The following is a 16272-nucleotide window of genomic DNA, read 5'->3' on the forward strand; positions in this document are numbered from 1 at the left end:
GCTGCGCACCGGGGCGTAGATCGCCCGTTCCTTTGTCATTCCCGCAGCCCCCACCCCATAATTGTTTCACAGCGGACTGGTCAGGCCTTAGGACTAGGCAAGGGGCGTAGCCGCCGCCGAGAGAAAGATGGCTGCCACCAACTATGAGCTTTCTTCCAAGCTGGTCCAGTATCTGGACCTGCACCTTACGCTGCCTATTATGGAATACCTCCAAGAGCGCGGCCTTTACAATGAGGACGACATCCTGCGCGCCAAGCTGGCGCTGCTGGACAAGACGAACATGGTACGCGCTTAGTGTTTAGATCTGGAGACCTGGCACTTGGAATGAGCTATTGGACAGGCTGGGGATGCCGGAAGCGGGAAGGGCAGCTCAGCGAGTGCAGAGGCCATCGGCCTTTCCAGTTTGAGTCCGGGTCGCTGAGCGAAAAATTCGATGTTGTAGGTGGATTTTGCGATGGATATCTACAAGGGCCTAAACGGCGTGGACGAGGTGCCTGCGGAGATGAAGGACCGCCGCAGCCAGGTGGTGGCGCGTCTTCGCCAGCTGCAGGCGGACGTGGACCCCATTATCAAGTGTCTGCAGAACAGGCATGTGGTGGAGAAGTTCCGTCAGGATAAGAGCTTCAACCTGCAGTTCCTCCAGGAGGAGTTCCAGATTGGCGCGGAGCACGTCGAGGCGCTGTATCAGTACGCGCGCTTCCAGTTCAACTGCGGTAACTACTCGCTGGCGGCGGAGCTGCTGCAGTCTTACCGCACGCTCTGCACCAACAGCGAGCGCAACATCAGCGCACTGTGGGGCAAGCTCGCTGCGGAGATCCTCATGCACGAGGCGGTGAACATCCAGGAGGCACGGGAGGACGTGTTCAAGCTGAAGGAGGTCATCGACAACCAGACGTTCGCCCCCCCGCTGGTGCAGCTGCAGCAGCGCACCTGGCTGCTGCACTGGTCCCTGTACGTCTTCTGGAACCATGAGAACGGCCGCAACGACATCATTGACCTGTTCCTCTCCCCAGCCTACATCTCCGCCATCCAGATCAACGCGCCGCACCTGCTGCGCTACGTGGCGGTGGCTGTGGTCATCAACAAGAAGAAGCAGCGCAGCGTGCTGAAGGAGCTCATCCGCGCCATCCAGCAGGAGTCGTACGAGTACTCGGACCCAGTGACCCAGTTCCTGGAGTGCGTGTTCGTGCACTACGACTTCGACGGCGCCCAGCAGAAGCTGAAGGAGTGCGAGGCGGTGCTGGACAACGATTTCTTCCTGGCGGCCTACAAGGACGAGTTCATTGAGAACGCGCGCCTGTTCATCTTCGAGACGTACTGCCGGATACACCAGTCCATCTCCATTGCGCTGCTGGCGGAGCGGCTGGGCATGGACCAGGAGGCGGCGGAGAAGTGGATTGCCAACCTCATCCTCAACGCCAAGCTGAACGCCAAGATTGACTCCAAGTCGGGGACGGTGGTGATGGGCACGCAGTCGCAGTCCGTGCACGAGCAGCTGGTGGACAAGGCCAAGATGCTGTCCGTGCGCACCTACGTGCTGGCCAACACCGTGGTGGGCAGCGTCAAGCCGTAAGGCACCGCGGCGAGCAGCAGCCGGGGGAGGAGGAGCAGCAAGCAGGTGGGAGTTGGAGCCATGGCGGCGGGCGGGATGGGGTTGGCGGGGGCGCGGGGATGCATGTGGGCCAGGGGGTCGTCTGGGGCTTGGTATTGGCGGGAATGGGGTGGAATAGAAAGGCAAGCTCTGGAGGTGAAGAGTGCTGGATTCCTAAGGGATTGGTAGATGGGGTAGCAATTGCATTGGGCAGACGGCTGCTAGGCCCAGTTCCAGCGGTGCTCCGCACGCGGCATGGCAAGGAAGGGGACCCGCGGCCTGGTAACGGACGTGCAACAATTCGCCGGTTGATACGGAAGAAGCCCTGGGAACTGCGAAGAGGTTCGAAAGGTTGACGTGACGAGGAATCACTTTACCTCAAGCTCTGATCGCCATCCATCATTCCCTTTTGCCTTGTAGATTGCGGGCTTGCTTGTGGACGACAGCGGTGTGCAGGGCGCGGTCTGCCGCTTCGGCAGGCGATTCACGACAGCAGCGAGCTTTGAGTTACGGGATTCCGTTGCGGGATGGGCAGCTTTCTACAGCAGCAAGCGTGGGAGCGCTGGCGACGGCTGCTGCACGGATCAGACCAGGAGCGCTGGGCGGAGGGCGCGGCAGCGGGTGTGGGACAGCGCTGGCGAGCGGCGTTCGAAGGTGCTGATGAGATGAGCAGTGACGTAGACGGGCGACAGCGGCTTTGCAATACAGTGAAGGGCGGTAGGAGCGCGGCGGCTGGAATTTGCAGCAGCTGCACGATTATCCCATGGGCGGGGCGCAAGGGCATGCTTGTTCAGCGACGTGAGACGGGGGGGTCGCCCCCTTGGCAGTGTGTTCGCGCGCGCCAGCAGCAGCGCGTGCCGGGGGGCTGTGCAGCCGCGGCTGGCACGGACTCGGCAACGCTTGTTCGGGTGAGCTCATTGGATGGGCTGTCTCGTGCTAGGGAGGCGGTGCATTCGCGTTCCCGTCGGGCTGGTGCGCTGCAGGCAATGGATTTCCTGGGGCTAGGGTCGGCATTGCCCGCTGCTGGTGGCTGCAGAGTGTACCTGGACGGGCACATGCTTTGGATAAGCCTGAGCGTGGACCGGCGTGGGGGCAATCGGCGTTGGCGTAGTGAGGAGCAGATAGGTTCTCGTGTATGCAGGCAGTGTGGCAGTGCGGCAGTCCGCACACGGGCTGTGGATGTAGGTGTGAACGCTGTGCCAACGAGACTGAAACTACGTAGGATTCGGGCTAGACCTAAGAGGACCATTCGGGGGAATAGGGGTCGGGACAGAATTTCGCAAGCGCAGGCAGGCATTTTCGCTTTCTTGCAATTCGGGTGTTAGCGGGTAGACATGGATGAGACGAATGGGGTATCTAGCGGGTAGAACTGGATTATGTGCGTATGATGGCATCACCATAGAGGCAAGAGTAGCCTCTGCAAAACTGTAGCAGGCTAGATGCACTAGTGCAGTGGAGTGAGGCATGTGATGCAAGGCAGGTGCTGCGCCCGGTTTTGGTTCGTTGCCGCCGGGGCTGGGGCCAGCGCCCGTTTGTGCTGCGACACGTTGTTACATGAGGACTGGCATTGTCTGTGTCGGTCTGCTCCTGCATTCATATGCGGTTATGCGCGGTGCCGGCGGTGGTGGGCATTACTTGCCGGTGCGGTCTGAGACTGTGTCGCCGCCTAACTGCTTACTGGACTCCCACATATACTTCAGTTCGGCGCGCAGCACTACCCCTATCCATCCTGCAGACACGGAGTCGGTCAGAAAGCAGAAGTACAGATCCCGCCAAGGAGCGTAGGACCCGCCGCCAACCAAGCGCATTCTATCCCACCTGAACGCTCGCTTGACAATCGACACCATGTACTCCGACCACATAATCTTACTCCTCCAGCAATAACCCCACAGCCCCGCTACGCCCTTGTCTTCCTAGTCATGCGGCCGGTCCAGCGGCGCGGGCCGTATCGCCGCCGCCAGCCGGTCCAGGCTCTTCTCGATGCGCGCCCGCAGCCCCGGCTCGCCGCACACCACCTTGCCCGCCCGGTAGTCCACAGCGGCCTCCACGCCGTCCACGTCCAGCCGCACCAGGCCGCCCGCCTCGTCCACCGCCGCCGGCCCGAACTGGCCGCGCAGCAGCGCGCCAATCAGGTGGAGCTCGGCGGCTGCGGCTGCGGCCTCGTCGCCGGCGGCGCGCGCCGCCAGCATGGCGGATTCGGCGCTGGTGGCCTCGGGCGGCTCGCCAATGGACTGTGTTGTAATGGGAACGGAGCGATGGGAAACTGCGGGCTCAGAGCGTGCTGGAGCAAACATGAAGTGACCCCAGATTGCAGGCGCCCTGCCCTCCATTGCCGTCCCATGCACCCGCTACATCCTCAACACCCGCCCACCACGCCTGGCACCCGGTGCCCATTCAAAAGCGCCCGCCAGCCCGCGATCGCGTCCTAGTCCGCCCCCTCACCTGCAGCACTACAGCCACCACCGCGTCCGCCACCATGTCGCCCTGCCGGCCTCCCTCCCACTCCAACACCACGTGCGACACCACGCCGCTCGCGTCGTCCGCCGGCACGTAGCGCACCGTCACCAGCTCGCCCACCACCACCGCCAGGCTCTCGCCACCCTTCACGAAGCATTGCGAAGCGGAGGACGACAAAGCGGGAGGGCAGAGTCAGTGTGAAGATGCGAGCAGGCTAGGGTGGGTACCTGAAGTACAGTCCTATTGCTCCACAGATCCACAGCTGTGTGAATGCCGCCAAACGGCATTTACGCAATCACAGCCTCACAGCCATATCTGCGCCCAGCCCCGCACCACACGCCTGCACCCACGCCTGCACCCAGCGCCACCCACACCCACCTTGCCGCCCTCCGCGTCCGGTGCCGTGGCCACGGGCAGCGTGCCGGCTCCCTCCACGCCCTCAAACATCACCTCCAGCGCCAACCGGATGGCGGTGAACGGCACGTCCACGCTGATGGCCTGGCGCTGCGTGACACTGCCCTTGAGCAGCTTGGTGTATCGCGGCAGGTCGGAGGGCGCCAGCAGCTGCGTGGCGAAGCCGCCGCCCTGCCGCACAAGCACGCCGCGCACGGCCGCGCCCTCACGCGGCGGCTTCTCGCCCAGGCGGCCCTGCAGCCGCACGCTGCGGTCGGGCTTGTGCTCCACCTGCAGCAGCGGGGCGTTGGCCGGGCGCATGCACACACATGAACAAACACATACATATTAACGAAGATGTACTAATATTGCATACATGATGAGGCCTAATACGGCCTGGTTGCTCAAATCTCGCCACACGCCCCCCCCATCACCCCCAATCCTGCCCCAGCCCCCGCCCCCAAACCACGCCCCTGCTACAGCCCACTCACCGCCACGGTCTGTGCCAGTATGGGTGTGTACACCTCGCGCGCCACCCCCGCCGCCTTGGCGCCGTCCTTGAGCGCCTTGGCCAGCTTGCGCATCTCGCCGTACTCGCCGTGCACCAGCACCACGTGCGGCGGCCGGACCGCGTCCAGGAAGCCGGACGTCTGGTCGTAGTCAGCGTGCGCGGAGAAGGAGATGTTGTGCACCGCGATGCGCAGCGGGACCTGGCGGCGGTGGACATGATTGGGGAGGCATTGCCGTTAGTACTGTGCAAGCCCGACGCCCAGGGCCGGAGCTAAGTGATGGGGCATTGGGGTCTTGCCCAGCGTTGCCGCACGCTAAGTACTGAACGAGCGCGTTGGCTAGGAGGGGGCGTTCGAGGTGGGCGGACCGGGCCCTGCCCCCGCGAGGTCTCGGGCCAGGCGGCACCCACCCTGCGGCCCTCCCGGGTGGTGATGGAGCTGGGGCCGCCCAGGATCTCCTTGGCCAGAGTGCCCTGCGGTGGAGAGGGCGGCAGCGGCGGCGGTGGTGAGCTAGGCATCGTGAGAGGTACGTATGGTACCGAATCATAAGTTATGCCGGCTGCAAGCGGCATGCCCGGAGCACCGTGACGGAAGCCTCTGTCCAGCACCCGTCCCCGTCCACTCCCTTAGGCCCTGGCACTGCACCCGCACAGACGCGCAGACGAACAAACACATAGACGTGAACGCCCCTGAGCACTACAGCGTGCACACCGACGCACGGACGCACACACACGCCCCTCCCTAAACTGACAGCCCGCCTCTCCTCACCTGCACCGCGAAGTCGCAGATGATGCAGGTGTTGCGGCTGTCCTCGCACCAGGCCTCAAAGAAGTCCCGGCTGGCGCCACTCTGCAGCCCCGAGGGCGTGGCCATGATGACGCAGGGGCCGCTGTAGTCGGAGATGAAGTGGGCGGGGTTCTTGAGCGTCTGCACATGCCGGAACTTGAAGGGGTTGCGCTCCTGAAGGGCCGCGACGGGACGCAGAGGGGCAAGGGAAAGGGGGTGGAGACATCGTTAGCGCGTGGAGCGGTCGGAGAGCGCTGGACGAGGGCAACAACTGCAACAGTAAGTACATAATGGGAAAACCGCTGCGGGGCTGTCAGCACGGGTTGGGCCAAGCCGCAGGCGCCGCATGTCGAGCTACCGGGCGCTGTCCCTCAAGGGGGCCCCAACCAGCCCCCTTGGCCCCCTTTGGCCCCGCCCCCCTTGGCCTCGCCGCTGCTCACGTGGAAGACCCTCTTGATGTCGTCGTTGAGTGACTCCACGTACGTCTGGTACACACCAAGTGCCTTGCTCATCATAGAGCTGGCCTGTGGGGCGGGTGGGTGGGGTCCATGCATACTACTTTGTACGACGATTTGGGGGGGGGGCCCGGCCGGAGAAGAGTGGAGGAGGTTCTGAAGGAGTAGGCGTTGCTACTGGGTGCGTTGTTGAGAAGCTAGGCAGCAAAGATTTAATACATGCCAGCCCTTGGGTGCCGCCAGCAGTCGGAGTGCGCATTGGTGAGCGCACAAGCGCACAAGCGCACACACACACACACCTGGTATATGGGTATGCCGCTCAGCTCCGACTTGTGCGCCTCCCAATACTCGTCCAGCAGCAGCAGCAGCTCCTGCGGGAGTGGGGGCACAGGCAGGCGGCGTGGCCACACGGCAGGTAGATTGCATTGGGTATGAGATGGGTAGGGATGGATGCGCGGGACTGGCAGTGCGTGCGCGAGACCACAGCCCGCCGACCAGCCATGGCTGCTTTGACAAGTATCCTCCTCCCCCAGTTCCCCTCGCGCTCGCCGGCTGCCCCACCTGCGCGCGCCCCAGCGCCACCACGGGCATGATGACTCGGCCGCCGCGGTTGATGGTGTTGCGGATGGTGTCCAGCAGCAGCTGCTCGCGCTGCAGGCGGGGCAGGTGCCGGCTGGTGCCGTACGTGCTCTCCACAATCACTGCAGCAAGCAGCAGCAGCAGCAGCACCGCAGCACAGCAGCACAGCAGCACAGCAGCACAGCAGCAACAACATGAGAATTCGCATCGCAATCCACTCCACGCATGCGCATGAACAAGGGCAACAGGGACACTGCTGGCCCACCATGACCCGCACCGCCCGCACCCCGCCACCAAGCCCCGCCGGGGCCCCTACCCTGTGTCCCTACCCTCCACCACTCGCTCCAGCCGCCGCCGCCGCCACCAGCTCACCTATGTGCGGCTTGACGGGCGGTATGTCTGCCGCGGGCAGGTGCCTGTCCGGCAGGCGGCTGTAGTCGCCTGTGTAGAGGCACCTGCAGCCCGCCACCTCCACCAGGAACATGGCGGCACCCAGCACGTGGCCGGCCCGGTACGGCGTGATCTGCAGGCGCAAGGGCAGCAGCAGGGGGGATTGTGTGCGCAAGCCTAACGAAACACGGTAGGTCCCAATAATCAAGGTATAGCCGCCCGGGGGGAAGAAAGGGGAGCTGGTACGGGCGAGCAGTGCAGCGACAGAGCGCGAGCAGCAGCCACACCATGCAGGCCACACGGCGCGGATCAGCGCCTCGGGACCTGGCGCTGATCCGTGGCGTGTGATCCGGGAAGCGGCCCGCGCATTTGTCCCAGCGTGCTCTTGCTGCACCCCACCCTCCCCACTTGCGCTGCCCCCACCCCGGTGCTGCCCGGCCCCGCACCACCGACTGACGCGCCCACCGACCCAGCCACCAACTCGCCCACCCAACCACCACCACCTCCCACCTCCCCGCTGCCCCCTCGCCCCCACATCCCGCCCCCCGCCCCCAACACACACACCCGATCGCACCTGCATTCCCGCCACCTCGATGGTCTGGTAGAAGTCCACCACCTCGATGCGCTGCATGCTGGCCTCCAGGTCGTCCTCATTGAACAAAGCCTCCTGCAGGCGGGGAGGCGGAGGGAAAGGGGAAGTTCGTTCCGGAGGCCAATAAGAACCCGAGGAGAAGTGGAAGCAAGCTGTTTGCACCGTTTCCATGATCATCAAGATTGTAAAGAGAAAGGGGGCGGCAGAAGGGGCATCGCGGCGATTTGGTGTGGGGGGGGGGGGCGGGGTGGGGGTGACAAGGACATAGGGCGCCCTGACAGCCTTCGTGAGTAAAACCCGGCTTCCCTCTCCCTCCTTCCGGGCCGCCACGGGCGCCCTCCCCCACCTCCCGTAAGTCTTCTCGCTGGCGACTGCCGCCTTTGCCTGTGCTCCGCTAATTTGGCTTGGCTTAGTTTAGCCATTCGCATGAATGGCTACCCCCCTTTATTTTAGGATTCGAATGAACTATCCCCCCAGCCCCGCACCTCGCTGCTGTGCTTGGAGCCCTTGGCCAGGTCCCGCAGCAGCGAGTAGTAGATGGCCTTGGTGGGGTGCGTCATGAAGATGCGGCCCTGTCCAGTGAGAGGAGGGGAGGAGAGGGGAGCGGAGGATGTGCAATGGATCAAATACAGGGGCAAGGGTGCAAGCAAGCAGGAAACGCAGCAAGTAATCCCGGCATTCGGGCAGCAGAGATAGGGGTGTGGAGTTGAAGGGCGGGGGGCAGAGCGGGTTGCGCCGTGTGTGCATGGCCCCGGAGGATGACGAGTGGAGGCAGTACGCTATACTGAAACCCACCAAACCCGCCCAATCCTGGGCGGCACCGACGTGCGCAGCGTTCGCCGCGGACCCACGCCTCTGCTGGCGGGCGACGTACTGCGCTTGCGGGCCTTGCACCCCGGCTGAGTCTGTGCTTTACTGCCCCTCCGCAACAGCAGCTCCATCATGCCGCCCAGCCTCCAACCCCTGCCCTACCGCCACATTCATCCCGCACCTTGAAGCGGGTCTTTCGCAGCAGGTAGGGGACCGCGGCGCAGTGATCCAGGTGGAAGTGGGTGATGAGCGCCACGTCCACCGTGTCAATGTCGATTTCGTCCAGCAGGGGCAGGCTATCCATTCCCTTGAAGGCGGGATGGATGCCACAGTCAAACATAACAGTCTTGTCCCTGTGTGCGGTGCGTATATGTAAGCGTTCGCGACGAGCGTGCTGGCCATCGATCACCCCGCACTCACTGGTACTTGAAGATAATACATGAGCGGCCCACTTCTGAGCCAGCTCCTAGAGGAATGATATGTGCATGCGTGGACGTGTCAGGCTCGCCGTCAGCGGGCCCTTCATCTATTTTCCGCTTCGCCGTTGCTGCCATCCTATCTAAGTCAAGCAGCTCTTGCGTGCTATCTAACGTTTAGATTAGTTACAGTTCCTTTTTGCCATCCGATGAGCCCGAGCGCTCAAAGCAAACGTAAGTAACCTTCACGACGGGCCACTCGACTTGTAGAGGACGCGAAACTGCTTGTTTGAGAGCTTTAGGTATTGATAGCCAGCGGGGTCGGCATAGGGGCAGCCTTTCGGCTGCATCGCTCGTCAGATCGACACACACTCAAGCGCCCCCCCCCCCCTCGTCTCTTGGACCCCCAAAGGTTTTAAGTCACTATGCCGCCCACGGTACGCATATCTAGACATGACAGGCGGGCCGAAGTAGAACGTGCTGTACCTCCCCCACCCTTGCATGCTCATCAAGCACAAGCAGAAAGGGTTCGCCCAACCCGTAGCGGCAATGTCTGACGCGGTTGGGCCCAGGGGGGGGCGGAGCCTGGCTGGCCTGGCAGCGCAAGCTCTTGGTCTTGCACTCTTGCCTGCTTGCTACTAAGCAGTGATACACATTACATTGAGGTTGTTCTCCAGTCTGTGCAGAAGGTGAGGCAGTGAGGCACTGAGGCCCTTTTGATGAAGACGCTGGATCCAACGGCCACCTTCACAGACAGCGCAGTGAGGGTAGCTACCTCTGCACGAATGTCAGGTCCTCATAAGATAAGAGTTTCACGTATACACTTATGTGCCTCCAAGGCACTCATGCCGTATAAGCCCTAGAACTCGCACTCGCAGCGGTGTCAACTCGAGGCCAGTCTCACGCGCACACGAAGTAATTACGGTCACGGCTTACGCGCGACGCAGCCTGCATTGTCTGCAAACAAGTCACTTCAATGCCGGCTAGCAGCGAGCGTGACTGTCCCAGCCCAAACATGTTAACCCGCATTGCCGAAATGAAGGCGACCGCAACGCCGCCAACATTAGTCGACCTGCCCGGGGAGCTCCTCAATACCATCCTGTCAATGGTGGACGCTGAGACGCTGGCACTGTCTGTTCCATCAGTTTGCACGACTTTCCGGGCTGCAACGATGGAGACATCGGTGTGGCAGGAGCACATTCCGCCACATGCGCTGGTGCGTTGGGCCTTGCTTCTTGTTTCAAGGTGCCCGACCACCCCCACACAGCGCGCGACCTGTGCATTACGATGACGCAACCGCACCCACATCCGCACGCAGTCACAGCTGGCAGCGCTTCAAGCGCTGGGGTCCCGCCCGTTGCGGCTGGGCCACCTGTACCTCGCCCTGTGCGGCCGCAACCTGCTGCGCAACCCCGTGAGTGCCGAATGCAAAGCCGCAATCTATGGCAAATAGCGTGCTGGATAGTGAGCTGGGGCATATGGGACCCAGCGTTTATGTCGAGACCATCCCCTCGTTGTTTCGTGCCTGCACCAACAGGGCTTCCGACGGGAGTGCAATACACCCACGCTGTGGGGAGGAGGCGTGGAGAGGACGGCCTGGGTGAGTGGCAGGGTGCATGCGGGTCAGGGAATACGCGGCCGCGCTAAGCCCAAAACTACAGTAGGGTTGCCTGTAGGTTTGGGGACGATTGCACGTACGGTTGTACCCAGTGTCAATCCACGCATATGTCCTCGTACCCTGACATCCACCTAGCTACCGCCACGCCGCGGCCGCGCTTTCTGTTTGCACACGTAGGTGGTGAACCAGTCTGTAGGCAAGGAGGTGTCATGGGAGCGGGTGCCGCAGGGGATGACACCGCCGCCCTTGCCACGAAGAGCCGCACCGGCTGCACCGTCGGCGCAAGCGCAGCCGCAACAGCAGCAGCAGCCACCGCAAAACAGGATGGGCGGGCCCGCCAATCCTGTTTTGCCTCATGCTCAGCCGCTGGCACCCCCGCCCCCGCTGCCATATCCCTCCTGTCGGCACGCTGCGGCAGCTACTGGCACGGGTGGTGAGGGCGCAGGCGGCGGCGCTGGCAGATTGGCGTCCGCAATGCGACGGGCTCTGCAGGGTTTGCGCGAGTTTGCCTCTGAAGGGGTGGCGGCGCTAGAAGAGGGGCTGCTTCTGAGAGGCCAGCCGGCAACGGAGCCGGAGGCGGCCGACTCAGGGCCTGTTGATGTCGTTGCGCTTGCTCGACATGGACCAGGCGCACCGGCATCAGCTGCCACGTCCACATCACACGCAGTCGAGCGGCCGTGTCTGGCTATGCTTGGCAGCTGGTCTGAGGTGGTGCAGGTGTGTGTGGCGTGTGCGTGTGTTTTGTTGTGTGCACTTCTCCAGGGTTGGCCTATCTATCTATAGAAACAGCTGCAGGTGCGACCTGATGCGCATAGGGTTTGCGGCTGCCGTTGTAACCACAGCATCACAATTCGTGTACACATGCTCCGTGGCTGCGCTGCTGCAGGTGGTTGACCTGCAGTGGGAGCTGCAGCGGCGCGGGCTGAGTGCGGCGCAGGCGGCCCACCTGCTGGACGCGGGGCTGGGGCTGAGGCTGGCTGTGCACGTGGGGAGCAGGTGCGTGAAGCGCGCCTCGGCACACCTGGGAAACTGGTGGGCGGGGGGCGGGGCTGCGAGATGCTGGCGCGCGGGACGGCAGACCTACCGTACTTGCAAACGCCGGATGCCTCCTTCCTGTGACTCCTGCCTACCCGTCTACCTTCCCTGTGGCGTCAGGTGGGACTCACCTGGAGAGTGTGCTATGGCTCTGAGGCTGGACGAGGGGCCGACGGCCGGGCCCGGGGGCGCAGGCGACGCCGCGCCTTCGCTGCAGGCCTACGTGGCCCGCCCCACACGGACACTGGTGTACCTGGAGCGAGAACACATGCGGCGCGGCGTGTGGGAGGAAGTGGAGCATGTGGTGCCGGCCTGCCCGCGTGGCTTCCGGCGGGCTGTGGTGATGTTGCGCGGTCGCCGCGCGCCCGTGCCAGTGCACGCACAAGCGCCTGCGACTGCAATGCAGCAGCCGCGTCACGGCCTGCCGGGAGGTGGCGATGGGGCTGGTGCGGGCATAGGCGCAGGCGTAGGCGGTGGTGCGGGCGCGGCGGAGGACACGGTCGCCTTGGATGTGGAGCCACCCACTCGGTTTTGCGGGGCCAAGTTTGCCAGTGCGCAGCTGGTGTTCTGTTGACGACCTGCTGGCACGAACGGGTGTTGGGAATGTTCCGCCCCTGCCTGGTGCAGGCTATGAGCCGAGCTGCCTAGGGTTCCGGTGCGCTTGCCCACCGATTGGGTGCCGCGCCCGCGCGCTGCCGCCGTTGCGGCCGCCCTACTGGCCGCAGCCACGCACGTGTGGAATATTAATTTGTACAGTACGGTATAAAGGGTGGCGTTTTACCAGTGACATCGCGCTCGTGTGTCAATTCATCCTGTTGGCTATGATGTGGTGTGGGACCAGCTCACGTCTCCCTTCATCAGGGGGACCATCTCCCTTTGTCATTCGTTTGCAGTTTGTGTTGATGGTGTACTCCATGTCGCCGTGTTGCGGCGTGTGCCAAGCACGCATGCATGATGATTGGTGAATGCACTGATGTACGATAAACTGATAAAGTAAACTTCCGCATCAATGCGTCAATCATATAGTAACTGACTCAATACATTGTTGTGGCAACGCATGCCATACTATAGCAGCGGCGCCAGGGGCCTGAGGCTGCCGCATTATTCAAGCAGCGCGTGGTGGCTTTTTATGGCTTGCAGTTGCTGGCCAGGCAGTGAAAGCTGCCGCAGGGCCGCTGTTGTAACCGCGTGGTCGGATGTGGTTTGCGCGTGTCGGATGTGGGATGGTAGCATGTGGTTGAATGCGTACAGCTTTGCACCAGCAGTTTACGACCGCGTGCTCTGGATGCAATAACCGAGCACGTTACGTACAGCTACGTATCACGCGCGTACTGTATGCTTCTCATCAGACCCAGCTTCTCCACTGTTTACAATTTCAATGGCTGTATGGCGACTGATGGCATCAGCAGTGGTGCCGGTGGTGGTGCGGCGGTGCGCACGTGCCGCATGCAGGTGCACTGCCGCCGACACCCGTGCTGGCCATGGCGGCGCTCATTGTCCACGACAGCCGCCACTGCAGCGCCCGCCACCAGGCACGCATACAGCCCCGACACACGCCGCAATGTCTGTAGCCGTCTGGGCGTCCTTGGCCTACCTGATGGCCTTCCTGCCTGTCCAGCGTGTGAGCTCAGCGCGCGAGGGAGACCGCGACTGCTGCTGGGCTGCCTGCGGCACCGGCAGCAGTCCTGGCACTGGTATGCCGTAGCTTGACACGCTGGCAGGATCGTAGGCACTGGGCGGGTATGCGCTGGGCGGCGGGGGATACGTGACACCGGAAGGGCAATGAGGGTGGTAGTTAGCGGCAGCGGTGGCCATTGTGTCTTTGTTGTCAGCCGCTACTTGCGAGAAGCGATGATATATGTTGGAGTATTGGGCTGTACGGTCAAGCGGGGACAAGTGCCAGCATTGTAGTGCGTGGCAGTACGGCTACACCGGCCCATCCGCCATCCACCTGTGTGTCACCCGTAGGGTGGTGGCTGCGGAGTGGCCGACCGCCGGACCGGCATTGTGGCCTCGGGCCGGCGAACATGCCCTGCGCGCATGCAGCTGTATGCTGCCAGTCATGTTGCGTGGTAAAGCAGGAGCTGACGCAGCCCGCCCGCCCCAGCAACCCGCCAGCAGGGGCATCATCGCGACCGCGAGGGGAGGCGGGATGTGGGCCGCGTGCCGCCACAGGACGTGTACCTTGCAGGCGACAAGCAGCACTGCATACAATGGGCAGATGCTGAATGTAATTATGCGTAGTTGACTCGCTACGTGCCCTTTGTAAACAGGCTGCGAAAGCGGAACCGGTCGTCGATCCGACGGTTGGGAAGCTGCACTGGTCGAGCTGCGGGAAGTCGCCTCGCCCCCGCATGCGTGTCCCCCTTGCCTACGATGCTATGGTTTTCATTGCCTGAACACATACACATGCGGTTCGCACTAAATACAGTACTCCCAGTGCAACTGCAATCGAAGCCATGGCCGCGCTCCAGGTTCTGCTCCCCCAGTCGCTGGACAAGGCCAGCAAATATGTTCGTAAGCTCATGGATAAACTGTCTATGGCACCAAGTGGAGAGCATCAGGCGGAGGGACGCGAGAACGCAGGCCCCGCGGTCCCGCAGCAGTTTTCCGATATTCCAGGAGACCTGCTGACGAGGGTATTTAGTTTCCTGGACGTCAATGACTTGATACGGGCCCAGCTTGTGAGCAAGACTTGGCGACAGCACATTCTGCATCCAACGACGTGGACTGAACGGCTGTCGCAACAAGCGCTCGTAAGTCAACTGATATTAACAAAATACAGCAAATAGGAGGGCTCAGGAGGAAACTGCGCCCCCGGACCTCGCTGAACCCGCTCGCCAACCCTGTGCCTTGCCTTGCGGGACTCCGCTCTTCCTGCAGGCTCAGCTGGATGCGCTCTCTGCTCTGGGTGCGCCTGTTACAGCCCCCCAGCTGTACATGGCCACACGAGGCCGCAACTTCCTGCGCAACCCGGCCTTCCGGCGGGAGGCAAACACACAGCTGCTGGAGCTGGGTCGCTCCAACTTGTGGGGCAACCGCTGGACACGCAATGCTTGGGTGAGTGCTGCAGGTTTCCACTAGGGCGTCCTGCGTGGCTTTGCACAGGTTACGGGGGGAACTCTTGCTTGGTGTTTCGTGCACTTGAATTTGTGCCGGGCGTGCCTTTGCCCTGTGCACCATGTCCCAATTGTAGGTTGAAAATGATGCCCTGAAGAACAATGTGGCTTGGGAGCTCCGGGCGGAGGGCCTCGTCAGCGCTGGGGGTGCCGGCGAGGGTGCGCCCCCGCCACCCGTGCCTTACGCCGGTGGCGGCATCCGATTGGGCGAGCGCATGCAGCAGGGCCTTGCAGGTCTACGGGCGGGGCTGTTGAGTGGCCTGGGGGCAGCCGCGGGGCTGGGCGTGGTAGGCCTGGGGCCGAGCAACACGAACAGCAGTGGCGGTGCCACCGCCGAGACTGACGTCGCGCAGGCGCTGCCGTCACACGCCGGGCCGGCTGAGGGCCGGGCGCAGCAGGGCCTGGCGCTGCAGGAGCAGGATTCGGAGGAGGCAGGTGCTGGGTCGTCATCACTGGCATCTACCTCGACTGCCGCCGGAGCCGGGGCAGACGGTGATGAGCAGTCGGTTGCAGCTTCGGCGGCCGCAGCGACGGAGGCGATGGTGGCCCAGCGGGTGACGGAGCTGCGCGAGCCTCCCTCCTGCATTGCGACCACGTCAGACTGGTGCGAGGTGATGCAGGTGGTTGACCTGCAGTGGGAGCTGCAGCGGCGCGGGCTGAGTGCGGCGCAGGCGGCCCACCTGCTGGACGCGGGGCTGGGGCTGAGGCTGGCGGTGCACGTGGGGAGCAGGTGCGTGCGTGCAGCGCGCCTTGGCACACCTGGGGACCAGGACGGGCGGTGCAAGCCGAAAGCTGCCAAGTGCTGGTTAGTAGCTGGCTAGTGGCTACCAATCGTTCGCATGAGCGAAGGCCGCTGCAACAGGTTCTGGCCTTGCCAAGTGCGTGGGCCATCGCCTTGTTTATGCATCGCTGTGAGCACCTCCTACCACCCCGTGACATGCCACAGGGCGAACATGCTGGGCCAGTTCTGTGTGGGGCTGATGCTGGACGAGGGGCCGGCACCCGGCAGCAGTGGCGAGAACGTTGCCGACCAGATGCAGCACTTTGTGCCGCGTCCCAACCGCCACTCCTTCTTCTCCGGCCGTGTGCGCTGCAACGGAACAGACAGGTGCGGTTGCCGCGGCCCGCCTTGTGCGCTTGGGGCCCCGGGCGGCTCCTCTGCAAGGGCCTGTGCGTCCACTGCGTGCTGCCGCGTTAGCACAGCGCTGTGCCTTGTTGTGCAGCTCATCCCATGTCGTGTGTGCGTGTGCAGGTGGCACCGCTTCGAGTACAACGTGACGTGCCCGCGCGGCTTCCGGCGGGCGCTAGTGCTGCTGCGTGGCCGCCGGGCGCACGACCCCAACGCGCCGGCATTGCCACCGCCCGTGTATTGCGGAGCCAAGTTCGCGGCCGCTGAGCTGGTGTTCGAGTAGGGGGCCATGCGGGCAGGGTGTAGACGTCTGTATCAGGCGCTGGGTGCAGGTTCTGTACGCTGGTGCTTCGTACAGGAGGGGGAGAATGATTGTTGTGTAGCGCAGTGGTG

At 63.2% G+C, this 16272-nt stretch overlaps 4 protein-coding genes across 5 annotated transcripts; 3 read left to right on the top strand and 1 right to left on the bottom strand.

Annotated features, from left to right (window-relative positions):
- Positions 1-50: 50 nt before the first annotated feature.
- On the top strand, positions 51-3152 carry CHLRE_12g498100v5 (uncharacterized protein). Its single transcript, XM_001702299.2, has 2 exons — positions 51-283; positions 443-3152. The coding sequence occupies exons 1-2, from the start codon at positions 128-130 to the stop codon at positions 1571-1573; spliced, it is 1287 nt and encodes a 428-aa protein (XP_001702351.1). The 5' UTR covers positions 51-127; the 3' UTR covers positions 1574-3152.
- A 2-nt stretch (positions 3153-3154) lies between these two features.
- On the bottom strand, positions 3155-9280 carry CHLRE_12g498050v5 (uncharacterized protein). The gene is made up of 14 exons (XM_043068036.1): positions 8983-9280; positions 8744-8915; positions 8238-8324; positions 7735-7827; positions 7143-7293; positions 6753-6892; positions 6491-6562; positions 6177-6260; positions 5719-5910; positions 5361-5423; positions 4933-5151; positions 4427-4732; positions 4034-4192; positions 3155-3822 (listed from the first exon to the last, which is right to left on the bottom strand). Exons 1-14 carry the CDS (start codon positions 9114-9116, stop codon positions 3505-3507), a joined length of 2190 nt encoding a protein of 729 aa, XP_042918329.1. The 5' UTR covers positions 9117-9280; the 3' UTR covers positions 3155-3504.
- A 340-nt stretch (positions 9281-9620) lies between these two features.
- CHLRE_12g498000v5 (uncharacterized protein) lies at positions 9621-13877 on the top strand. 2 transcript variants are annotated; one of them, XM_043068034.1, is made up of 6 exons: positions 9621-10194; positions 10297-10392; positions 10516-10578; positions 10774-11313; positions 11483-11592; positions 11752-13877. In XM_043068034.1, the coding sequence occupies exons 1-6, from the start codon at positions 10015-10017 to the stop codon at positions 12203-12205; spliced, it is 1443 nt and encodes a 480-aa protein (XP_042918330.1). In that variant the 5' UTR covers positions 9621-10014; the 3' UTR covers positions 12206-13877. Both variants share the same exon structure in this region, with proteins under 2 accessions (XP_042918330.1, XP_042918331.1).
- Positions 13878-14060: 183 nt separating this feature from the next.
- On the top strand, positions 14061-16272 carry CHLRE_12g497950v5 (uncharacterized protein). Its single transcript, XM_043068033.1, has 5 exons — positions 14061-14387; positions 14515-14691; positions 14828-15480; positions 15697-15858; positions 16003-16272. The coding sequence occupies exons 2-5, from the start codon at positions 14572-14574 to the stop codon at positions 16160-16162; spliced, it is 1095 nt and encodes a 364-aa protein (XP_042918332.1). The 5' UTR covers positions 14061-14387; positions 14515-14571; the 3' UTR covers positions 16163-16272.

Source organism: Chlamydomonas reinhardtii, chromosome 12 (assembly GCF_000002595.2).
Source record: "Chlamydomonas reinhardtii strain CC-503 cw92 mt+ chromosome 12, whole genome shotgun sequence".
NCBI classification, from domain to species: domain Eukaryota; kingdom Viridiplantae; phylum Chlorophyta; class Chlorophyceae; order Chlamydomonadales; family Chlamydomonadaceae; genus Chlamydomonas; species Chlamydomonas reinhardtii.